General features: G+C 34.2%; 1 protein-coding gene across 8 annotated transcripts in view; it reads right to left on the reverse strand.

Moving 5' to 3' along the window:
• Positions 1-20,890, reverse strand: part of LOC148945543 (PDZ and LIM domain protein 3-like) — a 128,980-nt gene that overhangs the window by 15,390 nt on the left and 92,700 nt on the right. For all 8 annotated transcript variants that reach the window (XM_089099140.1, XM_089099143.1, XM_089099139.1 and 5 more), the window contains one exon: positions 6,651-6,742. In XM_089099140.1, the coding sequence (XP_088955266.1) occupies positions 6,651-6,742 (92 nt within the window). The remainder of the gene's footprint in view (positions 1-6,650; positions 6,743-20,890) is intronic.

Genomic DNA, 20,890 nt, shown 5'->3' on the forward strand with positions numbered 1-20,890 from the left:
TCCATCCTTAAATCTCATATTTTCAGTCATATTTTGACAAATCTGTCGACAGACAAATTTTTCCTTTTTGTTCAGAAATTTTTATTGACTCTGACACAATTCAGTATGAAAAAATCAGAACAAAAATAATGTTTGCAAAAGCAACCGGTTGGACATCATTCATACCAATCCTTCGTACCAATTTAAATAAAAACGAAGGTGCTACCAAAAAAGTAATAGAGAAGGATAAAATAATGGCAAAGAAAAACAACAAAATAAAATATATTCATATGGTCCAGAATCCAAGATCTGGAACTGGAATCTATAAATCACAACCTGATTTAACTAAATGCAATGCGTTTTTCTAAATGAAGATATAAAAAGAAGATATTTTGGTACAAGTAAAAGGTCTTGAATTCCAAAATAAGTCATCTTGAACAAATGCTATTAAAAGTCAGTATAACAAGACTTTACTTGTGACTTGGAAAAAAGTCTGAAAATGGTTAAATCTTTAGGGATTTTGGTATTAAAAATGGGTATTTCTAGGATTTTCCACCAGTCTTTTAGGGATTTGAAAAAATTTGAAGTGGAAACACTGCAGTCAGTGCTTAGGTGAAAGCACAGTTTATATAAATATCCAGTAAGCTTATCGCAGATCATTTCTGGTCTTCGTTCTCGGTGCGAACAAAAAGCTCCTCCCACATCTTCATGCAGTTATGGATCAGTGTGTTTGCGTCTATCAATGAGAAATGGTTACTAAGTGCATTATTCGTAATAGCGGGTTTCCACTTGTTTCCGATTATTTCGGGTCTGACTTGCCTACCCGTGAAAAGATTTGATGCCGCCTATGTTTCAACGTTCTCTGGAGCACTCGCACCCCGGTCCAGGTTTTTATAATGGGTGAGATAGGGAATGATCATACTGGATAATTATATAAACTGTGGGTGAAAGTCTGAATCTGATGGTAAGTATTCAGTTTAGTTTATTAATATTGATAACTTTTGTCTTATGTTTCCCAAAATGTTTAATAGAGTGTATTTTTATAAAGGGTAAAATTCTACTTTTAGCTATTTTTGGCTGTCTTGGAAAGCGGTTAGGTTAGGAAAATTCAACTTTCAGGGATGGGTATACAGGCTAAAGTATGTCCCGGGAATGTATGTTGAAGTACCTACCTCAGCTCCTCTCTTTATAGGGTCCTGGCCTCTGATGACCTTCAACTATCTGTGTGTTATAAATGTGAAACCTTTCAAAATAGATCTTCTGCTTAAATGAAGTACAACAAAGTTGTTTTCACCTTCACAACTTTGCTCAATCCCAATTTACCAGGTTTTAAGGATATGAAAATACATTTACTAAATTTTGAAAAAAAAAAAACCACTGATATGGCTTAAATTCTACTCAAATAACAAGAATTGTACTTTCAGAACTGAAGCCAGAGAAAAACAAACTGATGACTGAAAAGTAAGGAAAAATGTTGTTTTGTAAAAATTTCAATAGGTATACAACTGTCATGTAGGCAAATTTCAGGACCCTCCAGAGAGGGAAGGAGTGGAGGTAGGTTCTTCAAAATACCTTCCCAGGACATAATTTAGCCTGTAGACCCAGCTCTGATAGTTTTATTTTCCTAGCCTAACTCATTTCCAAGATAGCCAAAAGTAGCTAAAGTAAAATTTAACCAAAAAAAGTTTTCTTGGTTCCAGTGTAGTGGCTTGCCCCTCCTGAACGAAACACTATAAAATTCTCAAAATTAATAAGTTTAAAATACCTTCTTATACAATTTCTAAGATCAGGCGAATTTACTTTACCACCACCCCCTCCTACGTATCCTCAAACCTATCCGTTCAGGGGAAAATACAGAAATTCCCAGCATTCCGTTCAGGGGAAACATTTCTGATTTTAGTGGCTTTATATATTAACTCATGGGTACTCTTGCAATGCAAGCAAAAGTTGACGGCATACTCTTACCGAAATCGCCCCTTATTAAGTTGTTTTCCTTGTGTTTTCTATAATTATATGAACTTTCTTGTATTCTAATAACTGCACTAATTACTAATCAACAAATAAATAATAAGGATCACCATAAAAAGCTGATTTTTTTATTGAATGTTATCAATAGTTAGGCTCTTACACTTTCATCAAACAGTTCGTCGTAACGAACTGTAAGTAGGGAGCGACTTGGCTCAATGGTAACCGAAACTCTAAAAAACGGAATTTTGGTGCCAATAGATATATCAAAAGAATCAAATTTTGATTTTAATTTCAAAAACATAAGTTTAATCAAGTTTAATCTTGTCCATTAAACGTTACGCGCCTGAGAAAATTTGGCTGATTTTCGAAAAAAGGGGAAAGACCCTCTAAAACTTCTAAAACCTTAATGAAAATCACACCATCATATTCAGCGTATCAGAGAACCCTACTGTAGATGTTTCAAGCTCCTATCTACAAAAATGTGGAATTTTCCATTTTTGCCAGAAGAAAGATCACGGATGCGTGTTTATTTGTTTTTTTTTCCCAGGGGTGTTTATATTGATCCAGTAGTCCTAGAATATTATAGAAGAGCTCATTTGAACGGAAATTAAATGTTATAGTGCTCTTTTTAAGTGACCAAAAAAATGGAGGGCAACTTGGCCCCCTCCCACACTGATTTTTTTCCCAAAGTTACCCGATCAAAATTTTGAGATAGCCATTTTGTTTAGTATGGTCGAAAATGTGATAACTATGTCTTTTAGAATGACTTAATCCCCCAAAGTCCCCGGGGGGAGGGCTGAAAGTTATGAACTTTACCCAATGTTAACATATGGTTTTGGTTTTTGGGATGTATACAGACGTTTTCTGGGGGAATTTTTTCTGGTCGTGGTGGATGGGGGTGGGTCGGGGGTTATGTGGGAGGATCTTTCCATGAAGGAAGTTTTCATGGGGGAAAGGACATTGCTATGAAGGGGGCGCCGGACTCCCCAGTATTATTTAAAAAAATCAGAAATTAAATATAAAAAAACAAGTCTTTCAACTGAAAGTAAGGAGCAACATCAAAACTGAAAACGAACAGAAAATATTACGCATATGATTGGGTTCACCCCCTAGTCAATACCTCGCTCTTTAAGCCAAAGATTTTTTAGTACTTTCATAAGAGCTATTTATTCTAATTAACGGCCTTTGTGATTAAGCGGTCATTCTTAAAGAATTGGAACAAAATTCGAACTTTAGAGTAAAGAGCAAGGTTTTGACTAGGGGGCGAACCCCCTAGTATACGTATTAAAAATCTATGAATATAGAAGTTCGTTACGTAAGTTAATTCGTAAGTAACGTATATTTATTACTAATAAAAACGTTCGCAAATAAAATTAAACAAGTTTTGAGAAAGCCATTTAACCAAATAAAAGTAAAATTAATATTCAAATTTTTTTTTAATTATTTATACACGGTGAGCCAAAATAAAAGCATGCATTAATTCAAAAACGTTCAAAAATTAAATAAAAAAAAAACAGTTTTTTTAACTGAAAGTAAGGAACAACGTTAAAACTTAAAACGAACAGAAATTATTCCGTATATGAAAGGTGCTATCCCCTCCTCAACGCCTCGCTCTTTACGCTAACTTATCTCGTTATTTACTTATCATTCATTACTATGAAGAATTTGGTTTTTTTTGGTTCCACCAAATCATATAGAAAAAATGTTTCTGGAAAAATCGTTAGAGGTCACTCATTCACAAATTAAAATTTATGTTTTGCTTATTGAGGGTCAAAATCTATTGGCAGGCAGTCAACAATGGGGCAATACACATTTTTTCATGGTTTTTCCCTATTCTGCCCTCTTTCCTTTGGTTTTCTTATAATTACTTTTTAGTCTCAAATCTCCAGGGGGGCCATGACCCCCCTGAACCCTGTTGGCACCCATGGGAAACCAACCCCTAAAAGTCATAGAATATTAATGAAAATCACACCATCAGATTTGGCGTATCAGGTAACCTTATTGTAGAGGTTTGAAGCTTCTATATGCAAATATTTGGATTTTTTTTCTCTGCCAGAAGAAAGATCACAGATGCGTGTTTATTTGTTTTTTTTTTTTTCCAGAGGTGATCGTACCGACCCTGTGACCCTAGGATATCGCGAGAGGGCTGATTCGAACAGAAATCAAAAGTTCTAGTGCCCTATTTAAAGTGACCAAAATACTGGAGGGCAACTAGGCCCACGCTCATTTTTTCCCAAAGTCACCGGGTCGAAATTTTGCGATTTTGCCATTTTGTTCAGCATAGTCCAAAAATCTAACAACTATGTCTTTAGGTGTAAAATGACCCGCCACAGTCCCCGGGGGAAGGGCTGCAAGTTGTGAACTTCACCCATTGTTTACATATAGTATTTGTCATTGGGAAGTATACAGCCATTTTTTTTCGGGGGGGGGGGGAGGGTTGTGCTTGGGGTGGATTTCAAAGGGGACAATCTTCCTTTGGGAGGGAAATTTCTGATGAGTGAATATTCTAGGGGTTATGTTACACTGGGGGGTTATCCAAAATTTTTTTTAATTGTCTTACATTGTCTTTGCCAAATTTTTTATATGGAGATGTTCCAGGGGAATTATCCGGGGGCTGTGTTCACTGCGTTTTGTTTTCTGGGAAATAGTTTTCCACAGAAGGGGGCTTTTCTGGAGTGATCGAGAAACCGATTAGATATTAAAGTCTTGTTCAAATGAAAAAATACTAAGGATAATTTTTCAGGGTGAATCATCCACAAGCAATTTTCCAGAGAGGGGGGGAATTCTCAGCGAGGAAGGAGCTGTCTGTAAAGAATTTGAAGGGGGAGTGCAATTTACGTTGGATGAAATTTCCACGGAGGAGATTTCTGTTAGGGGGAGGGATATATTTCATAGAGGGTGAGCCAGATTTACCGGCATTATTTAAAAAACGAACAGAAATTATGCCATATATGAAGGGTTGCCCCCTCCTCAATACCTTACTCTTTACGGTAAATTTTGAGTGTTTACTAAAATTTAAACACAGGGGCTGTTTAATTAGAATAGGAAGCTTTTCTAAAAGTGCTAACAGCTCTTGCGTAAAGAGCAAGGTATTGAGGAGCGGGCGACCCTTCATGTCCAGAATAAATCTGCCAAAATTAATATGCAAATTGTGCTTTTAATTTTTCAAACACGGTGAGCCAAAATCGAACCTGCATTAGTTGAAAAACGTTCAGAAATTAAGTCAAAACAAGTCTTTATTAACTGAAAGTAAGGAGTGACATTAAAATTTAAAACGAACAGCAGTTATTCCGTATATGAAAGGGGCAGTCCCCTCCTCAACACCTCGCTCTTTACGGTAAAGTTTGACTCTTTTTCATCACTCTACTTTTTTAAACAATAAAAAACTTTAGCATAAAGAGCGAGGCGTTGAGGAGGGGACAGCCCCTTTCATATACGGAATAATTGATGTCCGTTTAAAATTTCAATTTCGCTCCTTACTTTCAGTTAAAAAAACTTGTCTTCTTTTAATTTAATTTCATCAAGACAATACATTTGTCAACATATGAAGAAGCGTGTATATTGCAATTGTATCTGTCTGGTTTATATGCAAAGTAACACAAGAGACAAAATTAACGGACAAGAGAGTAGTGAAGAATTATGGTATACAAAGTAATATTTGACAGGGATAGTCGCTAGTGATAGATCACTTGGGGTGGCACCGTGATTGGGTGATTTTCGAAGAAGCAAATTTTTTTCGGGTTGACACATAGATTTTCGGGGAAATCCCTGAAATTTCGGGGATAGTGCAAGCCCTGCTTGACTTCTAATCAGGAAAATCGAAATACTTAACCACACGAGAAAAGAAAGCTCCGACTTTGCGGTTGACGCAATAAAGAATTGCCGCAGAATTAATTCAGAGTCAGCCGAACGCCGCCACCTCTGCCATGGTGACGAGCGTGCGGTGCGCCGGCGTCGTTTCGACACCTGGGCGGCGGTCAACCAGGCATCTCGTTGGCGGTGTTCGGTCGATGCGCCGGCGTGGTGCCGTGGTCTAGGCAACGCTATAGGGTTGCCTCTGAACAGGTCTCTAGTTCATATATTTTTCGTTCTATAAAGTTAACAAGGTCAACTATATCCTATCTAAGATTATTGAATACTAAATATTAGTCACTTTCTCATCTGAATCTGATATTGTGAGAATTTTGAGGACGCCATCTCTTTCCATTTTTTGGGTATTAGGTAATAATTCTGATAAGTAGAAAAAACTAACATTTTTCTGAAAATAGTTAACTAAAATTTTTGCTTTATTTTCATGATTTTCAGAATTAACGGAACATCCAAAACTAGGGTGTCAGGATTTAAGAATATTTAACCTAATGTCTATGATGAGCAGGAGAGGGATATATGTTTGGGGAAAGGGGGAGTCGTTGTATTATTGTTGTATTTTTATGTAAATTAGTAGAAAAAAGACAGTTTAGAGTGTATATATTATGTTAAACGATAATAAACTTACGTCTTTAAAACTCCTGTTTGTTGTTCGATAGTTTTAGCAACGTTTTCTGCAACGTTTTAGCAACGTTAGAGTGTATATATGATGTTAAACGATAATAAACTTACGTCTTTAAAACTCCTGTTTGTTGTTCGATAGTTTTAGCAACGTTTTCTGCAACGTTTTAGCAACGTTAGAGTGTATATATGAGGTTAAACGATAATAAACTTACGTCTTTAAAACTCCTGTTTGTTGTTCGATAGTTTTAGCAACGTTTTCTGCAGAGTAGAGATTCATCGGTGAATTAAACTGCTTATGAACGACCTAAAAATTAGATATACAAATTGAGTTTAATCATTTAAACAAGGTCACAATCCACCTTCTATTTGGAGGGAGACTGTTTTCTCTCTTTATTAACGTTTTTAAGCTATTTCAGACACCTCGATTAATTTTTAGACAACTCTGCAAGAAATGCTAGAAGTAGAAGGGGTAGTATAAGTGCAATTTAGTTTAGTTATATTAAAAAAGGGCTATAATTTTTTTTATTTTTATAGTTAGAATAAAGATTACAAAACAAATATTTGTAGCAAAATACATTGCTGCAATATTTAATTAATCGTATTAACTTTACGGCTTAGTAAGTAAAAACAATTTGCTCATTTTAAGCAGAATAACTACTCAGATCCAGGCTTTGGATTCAGGGGGAGGGTTTTAAGCAGTATTCTTGGAGGGAGAAGTGTAGGTTAAGCTCTGAAATGACAGGGCAGGCTCAGGTATAAATCTTGCATATTCCTGTAATTCCTAGCAATTCCTATTCATTTCGTATTTCCTACATTCCGTGCAGTTCCATACATTTCCTATTTCCTGCAATTCCTAGTCTCTACCCAACCTGGGTTTGCCAAGATGAGCATATTGCAAACTGCAACAGCTTGTTGCATAAATATAGTCCAGGACTTTTAGGGTTTGACCCGGACAAAATTGCAATATAAACGAAAATAGTACCAAAATGATCAGAAAAAAATTCTATACAACATACTAAAAGTCCCCATAAATCCGAGTGGGGCGAGAACCCGAAAAACAGGGGAAAAGGGGGAAATGCGGGGGAAATTGGGGAAAATGCCGAACATGCCCAGAAAATAGTTCAAAGTGAGTTTTCTGGGGCTTTCCTATACGCTGATCATGAAACTGACATCTAAAATTCAATATAGAATAAAAGTACTACGGAAAACGGGGGGAACAGGGGGAATCAAAAAATACAGGGTAAAAATTTTAAAAATTGAAAAATACAGGGTAGGGGTAGAAAGCACTTTGAAATATGTTTTCTGGGGTCTTTCTATCTGCTGATCCCGAAACTGAGATCTAAAATGAAATAAAGAACATGAGCCCCACCATAACGGGGGAAAAGGGGGAAAGAGGGGAAGAAAAGGAACAATTGAAGTCAGGGGTAGAAATCAGTTTGAAATGTGTTTTCTCGGGTTTTCCTATCTGCTGATCACGAAACTGACACCTAAAATGAAGGAAAGAAAACGAGAAACATGAAAACCGAACAAAACTGGAGGAAATAACGGAAAAGGGGAAGGGAGGCCGGACTCCTGAGCCAGCTGCTAATGGCTAATAAGTAGGCCTATGGACAAAATAACTCGGTCAAGTATCAAACTTTTACTTTCTTGAATCACAGACATTTCTTACAACCATTTGAATTGCTAAACATAAAGAAAACAACCGCTTGGCAGTGATCACAGTATAAAACTTCAGCTATTATAGGTAAAATTTGTACTTTCGAAGGCAATATCGTTGAATAAAAAACTAAAAAAAGAACTTCAGTAACTATAGGTAAAATCTGCACTTTTTAAGGCAGTAGAGTTCACTTGAAAAACACAGTATTGATGTCACTAGTCGAGCTCCTTGTCTTCGACAATCTTGTTGTCCCTGTTCAAACAGTTGATACCCTGACACTCTCCGCACGCGAACGTACACGCTAATCTATTTTTCTTGCAGCTGCATCGCGAGTTCTCGCAGCCTGTCTTGCAGTTGCATCTCACGACACTCAAAAGAGTCTGAGGTGCGGGCAACAAATCAGTCATCACAGGTGAGTATTTATGGTCTCTGAGGACCCAACCCCAGTCAGCCGGGTCGAGGTCAGCTGGTTCCCCTTTCCAACGGGATACCTGGAGGCGCACTCGCTGGGAGTGGAATGAAGCTGCAGCTTCGGTTGGCGGAAGCCTTTCAGGCTTAACAAACGCCGTAGTATTTGACGAAGAAACTTTTTCCAAGAAAATTCGATGTCGCAGCTTAGTGAGATCTTCGTTTGGTCGTGCTTTATACAAGCTGAAGAGAAGATATTCACCCGCTTTCACAATTTCATCTTTAGACAATGATTCATCCAGAAACACTTTGCATTTTTTTCTGAACACTTCGCTCTTCTTCAAAAGAGGTAGCACAGCCTGCTTTCCATGTCCAAAAGCTCGTGAGGTCGTGTCACATCCCGAGAGTGCGTGCCCTACCAGAAGTAGCCTGGATACTTCTCCCATTTTTTTTTTAACTTCGTTGAGGCACCAGAACCGTGTTATAGCTTCTTTTGCGTTCGTTGACGATCCGAAGTAAAGTGTTTTTGCATTAGGCGGGAGGTGATACAAGAGTAGAATCAGAAGGTCAGTGTCGTTGTCAAGAACTATTGTTTCAGAGTTTTCTGCTTTCGTTACGGCAGTCTTCACGATTAGATAGTCAGCATCGTCCTTCGCATGGACGACTTCAAATCCTTTGGCTCTGAGTTTTTCCCCGATGTAGCTTATAATTCGCTGTTTGTTCTGAGAGTTGCTCAAAAAATCTTCCTTCTTTTTCTGGAGCTTCATCCCTAAACTGAAATCGATCACTTGATGCTGGCTTCCCTTACACCGTCGGTTGTGGGTAGCATCTTTCGTGGTTGGACCAGCGCTGTATCCATCGAAGACAACAGTAGGGGAGGTACAGCGTCGAGTAACGAAACTAACATAGCAAGATAAATGGATTAGCGTGTACGTTCGCGTGCGGAGAATGTCAGGGTATCAACTGTTTGAACAGGGACAACGAGATTGTCGAAGACGAGGAGCTCGACTAGTGACATCAATGCTGTGTTTTTCAAGTCAAATCTACTGCCTTAAATAGTGCAGATTTTACCTAGAGTTACTTAAATTCTTTTTTTAATTTTTTATTCAAAGATATTGCCTTCGAAAGTTCAAATTTTAACTATAATAGATGAAGTTCTATAATGTGATCGCTGCCCAGCGGGTGTTTTATGTATGTTTAGTAATTAAAATGGTTGTAAGAAATGTCTGTGATTCAAGAAAGTAAAAGTTTGATACTTAAGCGAGTTATTTTGTCAATAGGCCTACTTATTAGCCATTAGCAGCTGGCTCAGGAGTCAGGCTTCCCTTCCCCTTTTCCGTTATTTCCTCCAGTTTTGTTCGGTTTTCATGGTTTTCGTTTTCTTTCCTTCATTTTAGGTGTCAGTTTCGTGATCAGCAGATAGGAAAACCCCAGAAAACACATTTCAAACTGATTTCTACCCCTGACTTCAATTGTCCCTTTTCTTCCCCTCTTTCCCACTTTTCCCCCGTTATGGTGGGGCTCATGTTCTTTATTTCATTTTAGATCTCAGTTTCGGGATCAGCAGATAGAAAGACCCAAGAAAACATATTTCAAAGTGCTTTCTACCCCTACTCTGTATTTTTAAATTTTTTCCCCTCGTCCTCCGGGTCCCCCCGTTTTCCGTCGTACTTTTATTCTATACTGAATTTTAGATGTCAGTTTCGTGATCAGCGTATGGGAAAGCCCCAGAAAACTCACTTTGAACTATTTTCTGGGCATGTTCGGCATTTTTCCCAATTTCCCCCGCATTTCCCCCTTTTCCCCTGTTTTCGGGTACTCGCCCCACTCGGATTTATGGGGACTTTTAGTATGTTGTACAGAATTTTTTTCTGATCATTTTGGTACCATTTTCGTTTATATTGCAATTTTGTCCGGGTTCGACACTTTTTTGAGCTAAAAGTCCTGGACTAATAGGCTTTAGCTAGAAATCCATTCGTAAACACTTTTATTTTGGATTCAAATATCGGATTAGCTATGTGTTTAGTTTTGATTGTCTTCTATTTGGCCTCTCTTACGGTATTGGATAGACTAAAAAAAAATATATATATCACTAATAGGATCATGCAAATGAAAATAAAATCGTTTAGTTCGTTAAACAAAGCGTGGTTTTGGTCGAAACATCATTTTAACCCATTTTGCTATTTCTTTTCAAAATGTTCAGGGAGAGAAGAAGCACTTTGACATGCTTTAGTTTCTTCTTATGCAGGTTTTGGGTATAACTGGTTTTCATTAGTGAAATGTATAGAATAAAATCAACAAGCTAGTTCAGAATGCTTTTCCATTGACAGTTAAATATGTCTAAAGTTAAATATTGACAGTTAAATATGTAAAAATGTATACGATTTAATGAGAAAAATTATAAATTATATGAATTTTCTAATTTTTTGAAGAGCATTTTAAAGACACATCTCTTCTCCTTTCTATTTTTTGTGATTTAAGGGCCCAAACATGCATCACTGCACAAGGAATTGTGTTAAGTATATTTTTATATATTTTTTTTTAACGTTAAAACCCATATTGAACTTGAAACTTTAACTTGAACTTAAAAATTGGCCTCACATAAGAAAAGAAAAAGATAAATACATTTTTGAAGCTCTTAAGAAGACTGTTTGTAATTGGATTTTTTAAAATTGTCATGAATGATTTTACAAATATTACCAGCCGTTCACAAGCCAGATAAGTCAAGTCAAATCCACATTTTCCAGTTCTATTACGCTTGATCGACCGTAACTTCGTAAACTCATAATTCTTCGAAGGAAGGGTAAAAAGAATTTCGTTTTTTAGCCAACATTGTTTTTTAGGAGAAGATCCATCAGAACAATTTCCAGTCTACAGGTATGCCTATAGCGATAGATTCTCTCGCAGTCGTATCTGAGAGTAGAAAGGAGGGTCCGACTCGTGACACTCACCCCTGCTGCCACCTACAACTTTTTTACATAATTTTATCGATCCACGAACGGGTCAATGACCTCTTTTTCCAAGGTCGATTAATTTATTGTTTCCAAGGAGAATTGTTTCCGGAAGTTTATTAATATCTTTGGAGTTCGACCAGAATTGTTTCCGGGGCAAAGTTTAGATCACACGTGACAGATGATGTCATGGTTGATTGATTTGACACGAAAGGGGAATTAATTTGTTGTTTCTAAGGGGAATTATTGATTCAAGAAAGGGGAATTAATTTGTTGTTTCTAAGGGTAATTATTGATTCGAGAAAGTTGAATTAATTTGTTGTTTCTAAGGGGAATTATTGATTCAAGAAAAGGGAATTAATTTGTTGGTTCTAAGGGGAAGGTGGGGAAGAGATATATTGATTGCGTAATTGAAGGGAGAGAATTCCCGATAAATTGATTACATAATCGGTAGAACCCTATCAGGAGCTCGTGACGGGAATCCATTTATTGCATAGAATGACGTAATCAACTAGGACAAATGGATTTCTGAGAAATTGATTACATAATCGGTAGAACCCTATCAGAAGGTCATGACGGGAGTCCATATATGGGCATAGAATGACGTAATCGACTAGGACAGTTGGATTTCTGAGAAATTGATTACATAATCGGTAGAACCCTATCAGAAGGTCATGACGGAGGTCCATATATGGGCATAGAATGACTTAATCGACTAGGACAGTTGGATTTCTGAGAAATTGATGACATAACCGGTAGAACCCTATCAGAAGGTCATGACGGGGGTCCATATATGGGCTTAGAATGACGTAATCGACTATGACATTTGGATTTCTGAGAAATTTATTACATAATCAGTAGAACCCTATCAGAAGGTCTTGACAGGTGTCCTTATATGGGCATAGAATGACGTAATCGACTAAGACAATTGGATTTCTGAGAAATTGATTACATAATCGGTAGAACCCTATCAGGATGTCCTGACAGGAACAAGTTCCTTTCTTAATGTCCATCCTAAACCCATTTTTCAACTTGAAGTACTTATCTTTTTCACCTACAACTATACTTTACAGCTTTTTGGATACCTCAACACTGAGAAATACTTTTCAAAGACCATTTCAGAGTAAGTTACTTTCTTAATGTCCCTCCTAAACCCATTTTCCAACTTGAAGTACATATCTTTTTCACCCCCAACTATACTTTACAGCTTTTTGGATACCTCAACACTAAGAAATTCTTTTCAAAGACCATTTCAGAACAAGTTACTTTCTTAGTGACCATCCTAAACCCATTTTACAAATTGAAGTACCCATCCTTTTAGCTTAGAGTTTTAGTTTGGTTTAGTTTTAGTTAAAAGTTTAGAGTTTTTAGCTTAGAGTCTTAGCTTAGAGTTTTTGTTAGAGTTCTAGTTTAGTTTAGTTTTAATTAAGAGTTTAGAGTTTTTAGCTTAGAGTCTTAGCTTAGAATTTTGTTTAGAGTTCTAGTTTAGTTTAGTTTAGTTACAGTTAAGAATTTAGAGTTTTAGCTTAGAGTCTTAGCTTAGAATTTTACTTAAAGTTATAGTTTGGTTAAGTTTTAGTTAAGAGTTTCGAGTTTTAGCGTTAGAGTTTTCTAGCTTAGAGTCTTAGCTTAGACTTTTTGTTAGAGTTCTAGTTTAGTTTAGTTTTAATTAAGAGTTTAGAACTTTTAGCTTAGAGTCTTAGCTTAGAGTTTTAGTTAGAGTTGAAGTTTAGTTTAGTTACAGTTAAGAGTTTCGAGTTTTAGCTTAGAGTTATAGCTTAGAGTTTTACTTAAAGTTTTAGTTTGACTAAGTTTTAGTTAAGAGTTTCGAGTTTTAGCTTAGAGTCTTAACTTAGAGTTTTTTTGTTAGAATTCTAGTTTAGTTTAATTTTAGTTAAGAGTTCAATGTTTTACCTTTGAGTTTCAGTTAGAGTTCTAGTTTAGTTTAATTTTAGTTATGAGTTTGATGTTTTACCTTTGAGTTTCAGTTAGAGTTCTAGTTTAGTTTAGTTAAGAGTTTGGTGTTTTAGCTTAGAGTCTTAGCATAGAGTTTTTGTTAGAGTTCTAGTTTATTTTAGTTTTAGTTAAGAGTTTAGAGTTTTTAGCTTAGATTCTTAGCGTAGAGTTTATGTTGATGTTCTAGTTTAGTTTAGATTTAGTTAATAGTTTAGAGTTTTAGCTTAGAGACTTAGCTTAGAGTTATAGTTTTAGTTTAGTTTTACTTAAGAGTTTAGAGTTTTTTAGCTTAGAGTCTTAGCCTAGAGTTTTTGTTAGAGTTCTAGTTTAGTTTTAGTTAAGAGTTCGATATTTTACCTTAGAATCATAGCTTAGAGTTTTAGTTAGAGTTCTAGTTTAGTTTAGTTTTAGTTAAGAGTTTAGAATTTTAGCTTAGAGTCTTAGCTTAGAGTTTTTTTTAGAGTTCTAGTTTATTTTATTTTTAGTTAAGAGTTTAGAGTTTCTAGCTTAGAATCTTAGCTTAGATTTTTTGATAGAGTTCTAGTATAGTTTAGTTTTAGTTAAGAGTTTGATGTTTTACCTTAGAGTCATAGCTTAGAGTTTTAGTTAGAGTTCTAGTTTAGTTTAGCTTCAGTTAAGAGTTTTGAATTTTAGCTTAGAGTTTTTGTTAGAGTTCTAGTTTATTTTAGTTATAGTTGAGAGTTTAGAGTTTTTAGTTTAGAGTTTTTAGCTTAGAGTCTTAGCTTAGAGTTTTTGTTGAAGTTCTAGTTTTAGTTTAGTTTTAGTTAATAGTTTAGAGTTTTAGCTTAGAGTCTTAGATTAGAGTTTTTGTTAGATTTCTAGTTTAGTTTAGTATTAAATTAGAGTTTTTTTTATAGAGTTCTAGTTTAGTTTAATTTTAGTTAAGAGTTTGATGTTTTACCTTTGAGTTTCAGTTGGAGTTCTAGTTTAGTTTAGTTTTAGTTTAGAGTTTAATGTTTTACCTTAGAGTCTTAGCTTAGAGTTTTAGTTAGAGTTCTAGTTTATTTTAGTTTTAGTTAATAGTTTAGAATTTTAGCTTAGAGTCTTACCTTAGAGTTTTTGTTAGAGTTCAAGTTTATTTTAGTTTTAGTTAAGAGTTTAGAGTTTTTATATTAGATTCTTAGCTTAGAGTTTTAGTTAGATTTCTAGCTTAGTTTAGTTTTAGTTAAGAGTTTGGAGTTTTATCTTAGAGTCTTAGCTTATAGTTTTTGTTATAGTTATAGTTTATTTTAGTTTTATTTAATAGTTTAGATTTTTTATATTATAGTATTAGTTTAGAGTTTTTGTTGAAGTTCTAGTTTAGTTTAGTTTTAGTTAAAAGTTTAGAGTTTTAAGCTTAGAGTTTTAGCTTAGAGTTTTTGTTAGAGTTCTAGTTTAGTTTAGTCTTAACATAGAGTTTTTTTTATAGATTTCTAGTTTAGTTTAGTTTTAATTAAGAGTTTGATGTCTTACCTTTGAGTTTCAGTTAGAGTTCTAGTTTAGTTTAGTTTTAGTTAAGAGTTTGGTGTTTTACCTTAGAGTCATAGCTTAGAGTTTTAGTTAGAGTTGAAGTCTAGTTTAGTTTCAGTTAAAAATATAGTGTTTAGCTTAGGAGTCATAGCTTAGAGTTTTACTTAAAGTTGTAGTTTAGTTAAGTTTTAGTTAAGAGTTTAGTGTTTTACCTTAGAGTCTTAGCTTAGAGCTTTAGAGAGTTCTAGTTTAGTTTAGTTTTAGTTAAGAGTTTAGAATTTTAGCTTAGAGTCTTAGCTTAGAGTTTTTGTTAGAGTTCTAGTTTAGTTTAGATTTAGTTATGAGTTTAGAGTTTTTAGCTTAGAATCTTAGCTTAGAGTTTTTGTTGAAGTTCTAGTTTAGTTTAGTTTTAGTTAAGAGTTTAGAATTTTAGCTTAGAGTCTTAGCTTAGAGTTTTTGTTAGACTTGAAGTTTAGTTTAGTAATAGTTAAGAGTTTAGAGTTTTAGCTTAGAGTCATAGCTTAGAGTTTTAATTAAAGTTGTAGTTTAGTTAAGTTTTAGTTAAGAGTTTCGAGTTTTAGCTTAGAGACTTAGCTTAGAGTTATAGTTTAGTTTAGTTTTAGTTAAGAGTTTGGTGTTTTACCTTAGAGTCATAGATTAGAGTTTTAGTTAGAGTTCTAGTTTAGTTTAGTTTTAGTTAAGAGTTTAGAATTTTAGCTTAGAGTCTTAGCTTAGAGTTTTTGTTAGAGTTCTAGTTTATTATAGTTTTAGTTAAGAGTTTAGAGTTTTTAGCTTAGAGTCTTAGTTTAGAGTTTTTGTTGAAGTTCTAGTTTAGTATAGTTTTAGTTAAAAGTTTAGAGTTTTTAGCTTAGAGTCTTAGCTTAGAGTTTTTGTTAGAGTTCTAGTTTAGTTTAGTCTTAACTCAGAGTTTTTTTTTATAGAGTTCTAGTTTAGTTTAATTTTAGTTAAGAGTTTAATGTTTTACCTTTGAGTTTCAGTTAGAGTTCTAGTTTAGTTTAGCTTTACTTAAGAGTTTGGTGTTTTACCTTAGAGTCTTACCTTAGAGTTTTAGTTAGAGTTCTAGTTTAGTTTAGTTTTAGTTAAGATTTTAGAATTTTAGCTTAGAGTCTTAGCTTAGAGTTTTGTTAGAGTTCTAGTTTATTTTAGTTTTAGTTAAGAAGAATAAGGATTTATTTATTTTTTTAAGAAGAATAAGGATTTATTGAAAAAAAAACATATCAACAAAAAATTATTGCTGCCTCCCCTAAAAAGCAAAGCTTGTCCGTGGGGGAGGTAGAGAAAACAAAATCCTTAAAACAAAGAATACTTGGCCACCGACACCACTAATACCATCACACTAAACAATAAATACAAAATAATATCATATATTATACTTCCTCTGGGAACATCATATCAACAAAACCCCCACAATACATAAATCAATTAATCAGTCAAAACTCATATTCAGCAAAAAGCAGTTCCTTAATGATTCTTCTAAGAATATTGGGGTCACCAATAGTTTTAATATCACCATTCAAACTATTTCATTTCCGTGGACCTCTATAAAAAACAGAAAAACATGAACGGGAAGATATACCTCAAGGTACACAGAGGTCCGCGCGACCCCTTGTATCATGAGAATGAACAGTAGACCTAATGGACAATAAATATCCAAAACAACGAGGCTGAACATCCTGCTGCAGTCCAAAAATAAACCACAATATATAGAACTCACGAAGGCCTGCAGCCGGAAAAATTTTTAAAGTTGGGTAAATTTCTCTAACAGACATACGTGGAGATATACCGGCTAATATTCTTACTGCATGATTTTGTAGAACTCTTATTGGTTTTAGGGTAGAAGAAAAAGTAGAGAGCCAAATGCTTGAACAATAAAGTATATACGGGTGTGTTAAAGAAAAATAAAGATGGCGAAGGACAGACTTGGGAAAACGATGTTGGAGTTTCTTCATTATACCGAGAATTCTTGCCAGAATCTTGCTAGTTTAAGTTACATATTCCTAAAAGATAGAGTTTCATCTAATACAATCCCGAGGTATTTAAAAGACGCAGTTGGTTTTATGACCCCATTGGGCATATCTAATTCCCTCATCCATGGGTAAAAGTTTGATGATCGCGAGAAAATAATAAAGTTAGACTTGGCCATGTTAATCCTTAATTTATTCACCCTCTGCTATGCTGTAATTCTATTAACTGATTCCTTCATGGAAATCTGCAGCAGCTCCGCTGTCTTAGCTGTGCTAATGGCTGTTGTGTCATCAGCAAAAAGTGAAACTGTTTCATTGGTCGGGTTTACCGTTAGTTCATTTATTCTATAGCAAAAATTATTTAGACAATTTGGTAAATCATTAATAAATATCAAGAATAATATAGGATCGAGAACTGATCCTTGCGGAACACCTATTTCAATACGCTTTTTTTCGGAAGAAGTATCATTTAGTTGGACATACTGATAACGATTACTTAAAAAACTTCTTAAAAAATTTAATGATTTACCCCTCAAACCATACACCTCATACTTCTTAAGTAAAAGTTCATGATCCACAGTATCGAAAGCTTTCATCAGATCTAAAAATATAGCACCTATTTTGAAACCTTTATCTAATACATCATTAATAATAGTTGTCAAATAAAGCATCGCCTGTTCCGTTGTCCTTTTTCTAGGGAACCCAAATTGTGTCTCCACCAGTAACTTATGATCCTCCAAAAAACTCATCATTCTAATACTAAAACACATCTCTAAAACACGGGAAATAATGGGTAAAACAGATATCGGTCTATAGATTCCTGGGTCATTTTGAATGCCACCCTTATGAATTGGGGTTATACGGGCAACTTTAAAACAGTCTGAGAATTTTCCTTGACGATAACACTCATTAATTAATCCACTTAAGACTTCAGATATAACAGGAAAAATACATTTAAGTATTTTTAAAGTAATATGATCGCTGCCATATGAATTACTACGCAATCCATAAATAATTTGTTTTAATTTCATCAAGTGTTAGAAGTCTAAGGTGAAGAGACACATCAATGGGGTCCCTCAGTAAGGACTCGAACGTCGGATTACCATTATCAGGTACAACTGACATAGCTAGATTCAGACCAATATTCGAAAAACAACTCTGAAATTCATTGCATATGTCCTTTTCAGAATTCAAAGTCTTTCCCATTACACTAACTAATTCATCAGGTACACTATTTATTTTTAATCCAATCACATCTTTTATTAGTCCTCAGGTTGTCTTAGGGTATCCTTCGACCTCCTTAAACTTTTTCTCACAATATTTCTTTCTTTCATTTCTTAAAATTGTATTGAACCTATTTCGATAAATTTTATGTAATTGCTTATTTTATTGTGTTGAGTTAATTATTTGAGCTCTAAAAAATTTATATCTTAAATTTATTTGCTTCAAAATCACAGGACTAATCCAAGGTTTTTTACTTGAGTGCTTTCTATTAAACGGTTTCAATATGACTTCTTGACTTATCAAGCTCTGCAACTTTTCATAAAATAAAACAAACTTTGAATTTGCGTCCTGAACTTCGCCTAGAACATCGTACCAATCCACCTTTTCTATATCATTTTTAAGTTTTACCATCGCACTTTTACTGATCACTGGAATCCTTGATTTTTTGCCTTTAACCACCTTCGTGACAGTTCTAAAGCTAGCTGAAACTCCAAAGTGGTCAGATACATCGTTAATAAGGACCCTGGGAAGACTCAAGGGTACATTAGAAAGGATATTGTCCAGAAGCTTAGCTGATGCTCCTGTAATTCTTATAGGGATATTTATACAAGGATGAAACCCATTGAATAAACTTCTATTAATAAATCCAGTGCTAGCAGATGACTGTTCTATAGGGTTAATATTAAAATCCCTCACTATAAAACATTACATAGAGTTAATCAGAAGTTGCATTAATTGTTCTTCAAATAGGTCCATAAAGTCTTGGAGCAGGCTCTGTGTAGGTCTATATAGGCTACTACAACAATACAAAAATTCAAATTCTCTCTAGTTATGTGTAAAACAAAACACTCGCAAACTTTCTCTCTATATATTGTAAGATCTTCTCTTATTGAAACCTTATAATCAGCCTGAATGTAAGCTGCTAGGCCTCCATGTTGGTAATACTCGCGATTCCTTACATATAAATTATAACCAGGGATATGTAGTAATTGCGAGTTATTATCATTTAACCACGTTTCAGTTAAAGCGATCACCTGAAAGACATTAGTATTTATTAATTCCGATTAAAAATTATGCGCAGAATTCAATCCCTGACAATTCAAATGAAAAATGTTAAGGCCAAAATGGCCCCTATCACAATACAAGGGTAGTGCTTCTTCTTTAAAAATATACCTTGATGGTTCATTTGTGAAAATCTCAGTGGCATTAATATCTAAATTTCTATTTATCCTTTGATTAAACTGGCTGGAAAAACCAACCCTTCGACTTTCAAGTTGCAGGACATTGCTGTTCCCAGGAGGAAAAACGATATCTCTAACCATCATCAATAAAAGTTAATGTATGTGACGGTAGAGGGTGGCGGTGGCGAAAAAAATCATTATCTACCAAACAGAGTTTAGAGATTTTAGCTTAGAGTCTTAGTTTAGAGTTTTTGTTGAAGTTCTAGTTTAGTTTAGTTTTAGTTAATAGTTTAGAGTTTTAGCTTAGAGTCATAGCTTAGAGTTTTACTTAAAGTTGTAGTTTAGTTAAGTTTTAGTTAAGAGTTTCGAGTTTTAATTTAGAGACTTAGCTTAGAGTTATGGTTTAGTTTAGTTTTAGTTAAGAGTTTAGAGTTTTTTTTTAGCTTAGAGTCTTAGCTTAGAGTTTTTGTTAGAGTTCTAGTTTAGTTTAGTTATAGTTAAGAATTTAGAGTTTTAGCCTAGAGTCAAAGCTTAGAGTTTTAGTTAAAGTTATAGTTTAGTAAAGTTATGGTTAAGAGTTTAGAGTTTTACCATAGAGTCATAGCTTAGAGTTTTTGTTAGAGTTCTAGTTCAGTCTAGTTTTAGTTAAGAGTTTAGAGTTTTAGCTTAGAGTCTTAGCTTACAGTTTGAGTTAGAGTTCTAGTTTAGTTTAGTTTTAGTTAATAGTTTAGAGTTTTAGCTTTGAGTCTTACCTTAGAGTTTTAGTTATAGTTGAAGTTTAGTTTAGTATTAGTTAAGAGTTTAGAGTTTTAGCTTAGAGTCTTAGCTTAGAGTTTTTGTTAGAGTTCAAGTTTAGTTTAGTTTTAGTTAAGAGTTTAGAGTTTTTAGCTTAGAGTCTTAGCATAGAGTTTTTGTCGAAGTTCTAGTTTAGTTTAGTAATAGTTAAGATTTTAGAGTTTTAGCTTAGAGTTTTTGTTAAAGTTGAAGTTTAGTTTAGTAATAGTTAAGAGTTTAGAGTTTTAGCTTAGAGTATTAGCTTAGAATTTTTGTTAAAGTTGAAGTTTAGTTTAGTAATAGTTATGAGTTTAGAGTTTTAGCTTAGAGTCTTAACTTTGAGTTTTAGTTTAGTTTAGTTTTAGTTAAGAGTTTAGAGTTTTTTAGCTTAGAGTTTTAGCTTAGAGTTTTTGTTAGAGTTCTAGTTTAGTTTAGTTTTAGTTAAGAGTTTAGAGTTTTTTACTTAGAGTATTAGCTTAGAGTTTTAGTTAGAGTTTTAGTTTAGTTTAGTTTTAGTTAAGAGTTTAGAGTTTTACCATAGAGTCTTAGCTTAGAGTTCTAGTTAGATTTGAAGTTTAGTTTAGATACAGTTAAGAATTTAGAGTTTTAGCTTAGAGTTATAGCTTAGAGTTTTACTTAAAGTTGTAGTTTAGTTAAGTTTTAGTTAAGAGTTTCGAGTTTTAGCCTAGAGTCTTACCTTTGAGTCTTTGTTAGAGTTATAGTTTAGTTTAGTTTTAGTTAAGAGTTTAGAGTTTTACCTTAGAGTCTTAGCTTAGAGTTTTTGTTAGAGTTCTAGTTCAGTTTAGTTTTAGTTAAGAGTTTAGAGTTTTATCTTAGAGTCATAGC

This window comes from Artemia sp. Qi Xiang Cuo, chromosome 13, assembly GCF_049724085.1.
Source record: "Artemia sp. Qi Xiang Cuo chromosome 13, ASM4972408v1, whole genome shotgun sequence".
NCBI lineage: Eukaryota > Metazoa > Arthropoda > Branchiopoda > Anostraca > Artemiidae > Artemia > Artemia sp. Qi Xiang Cuo.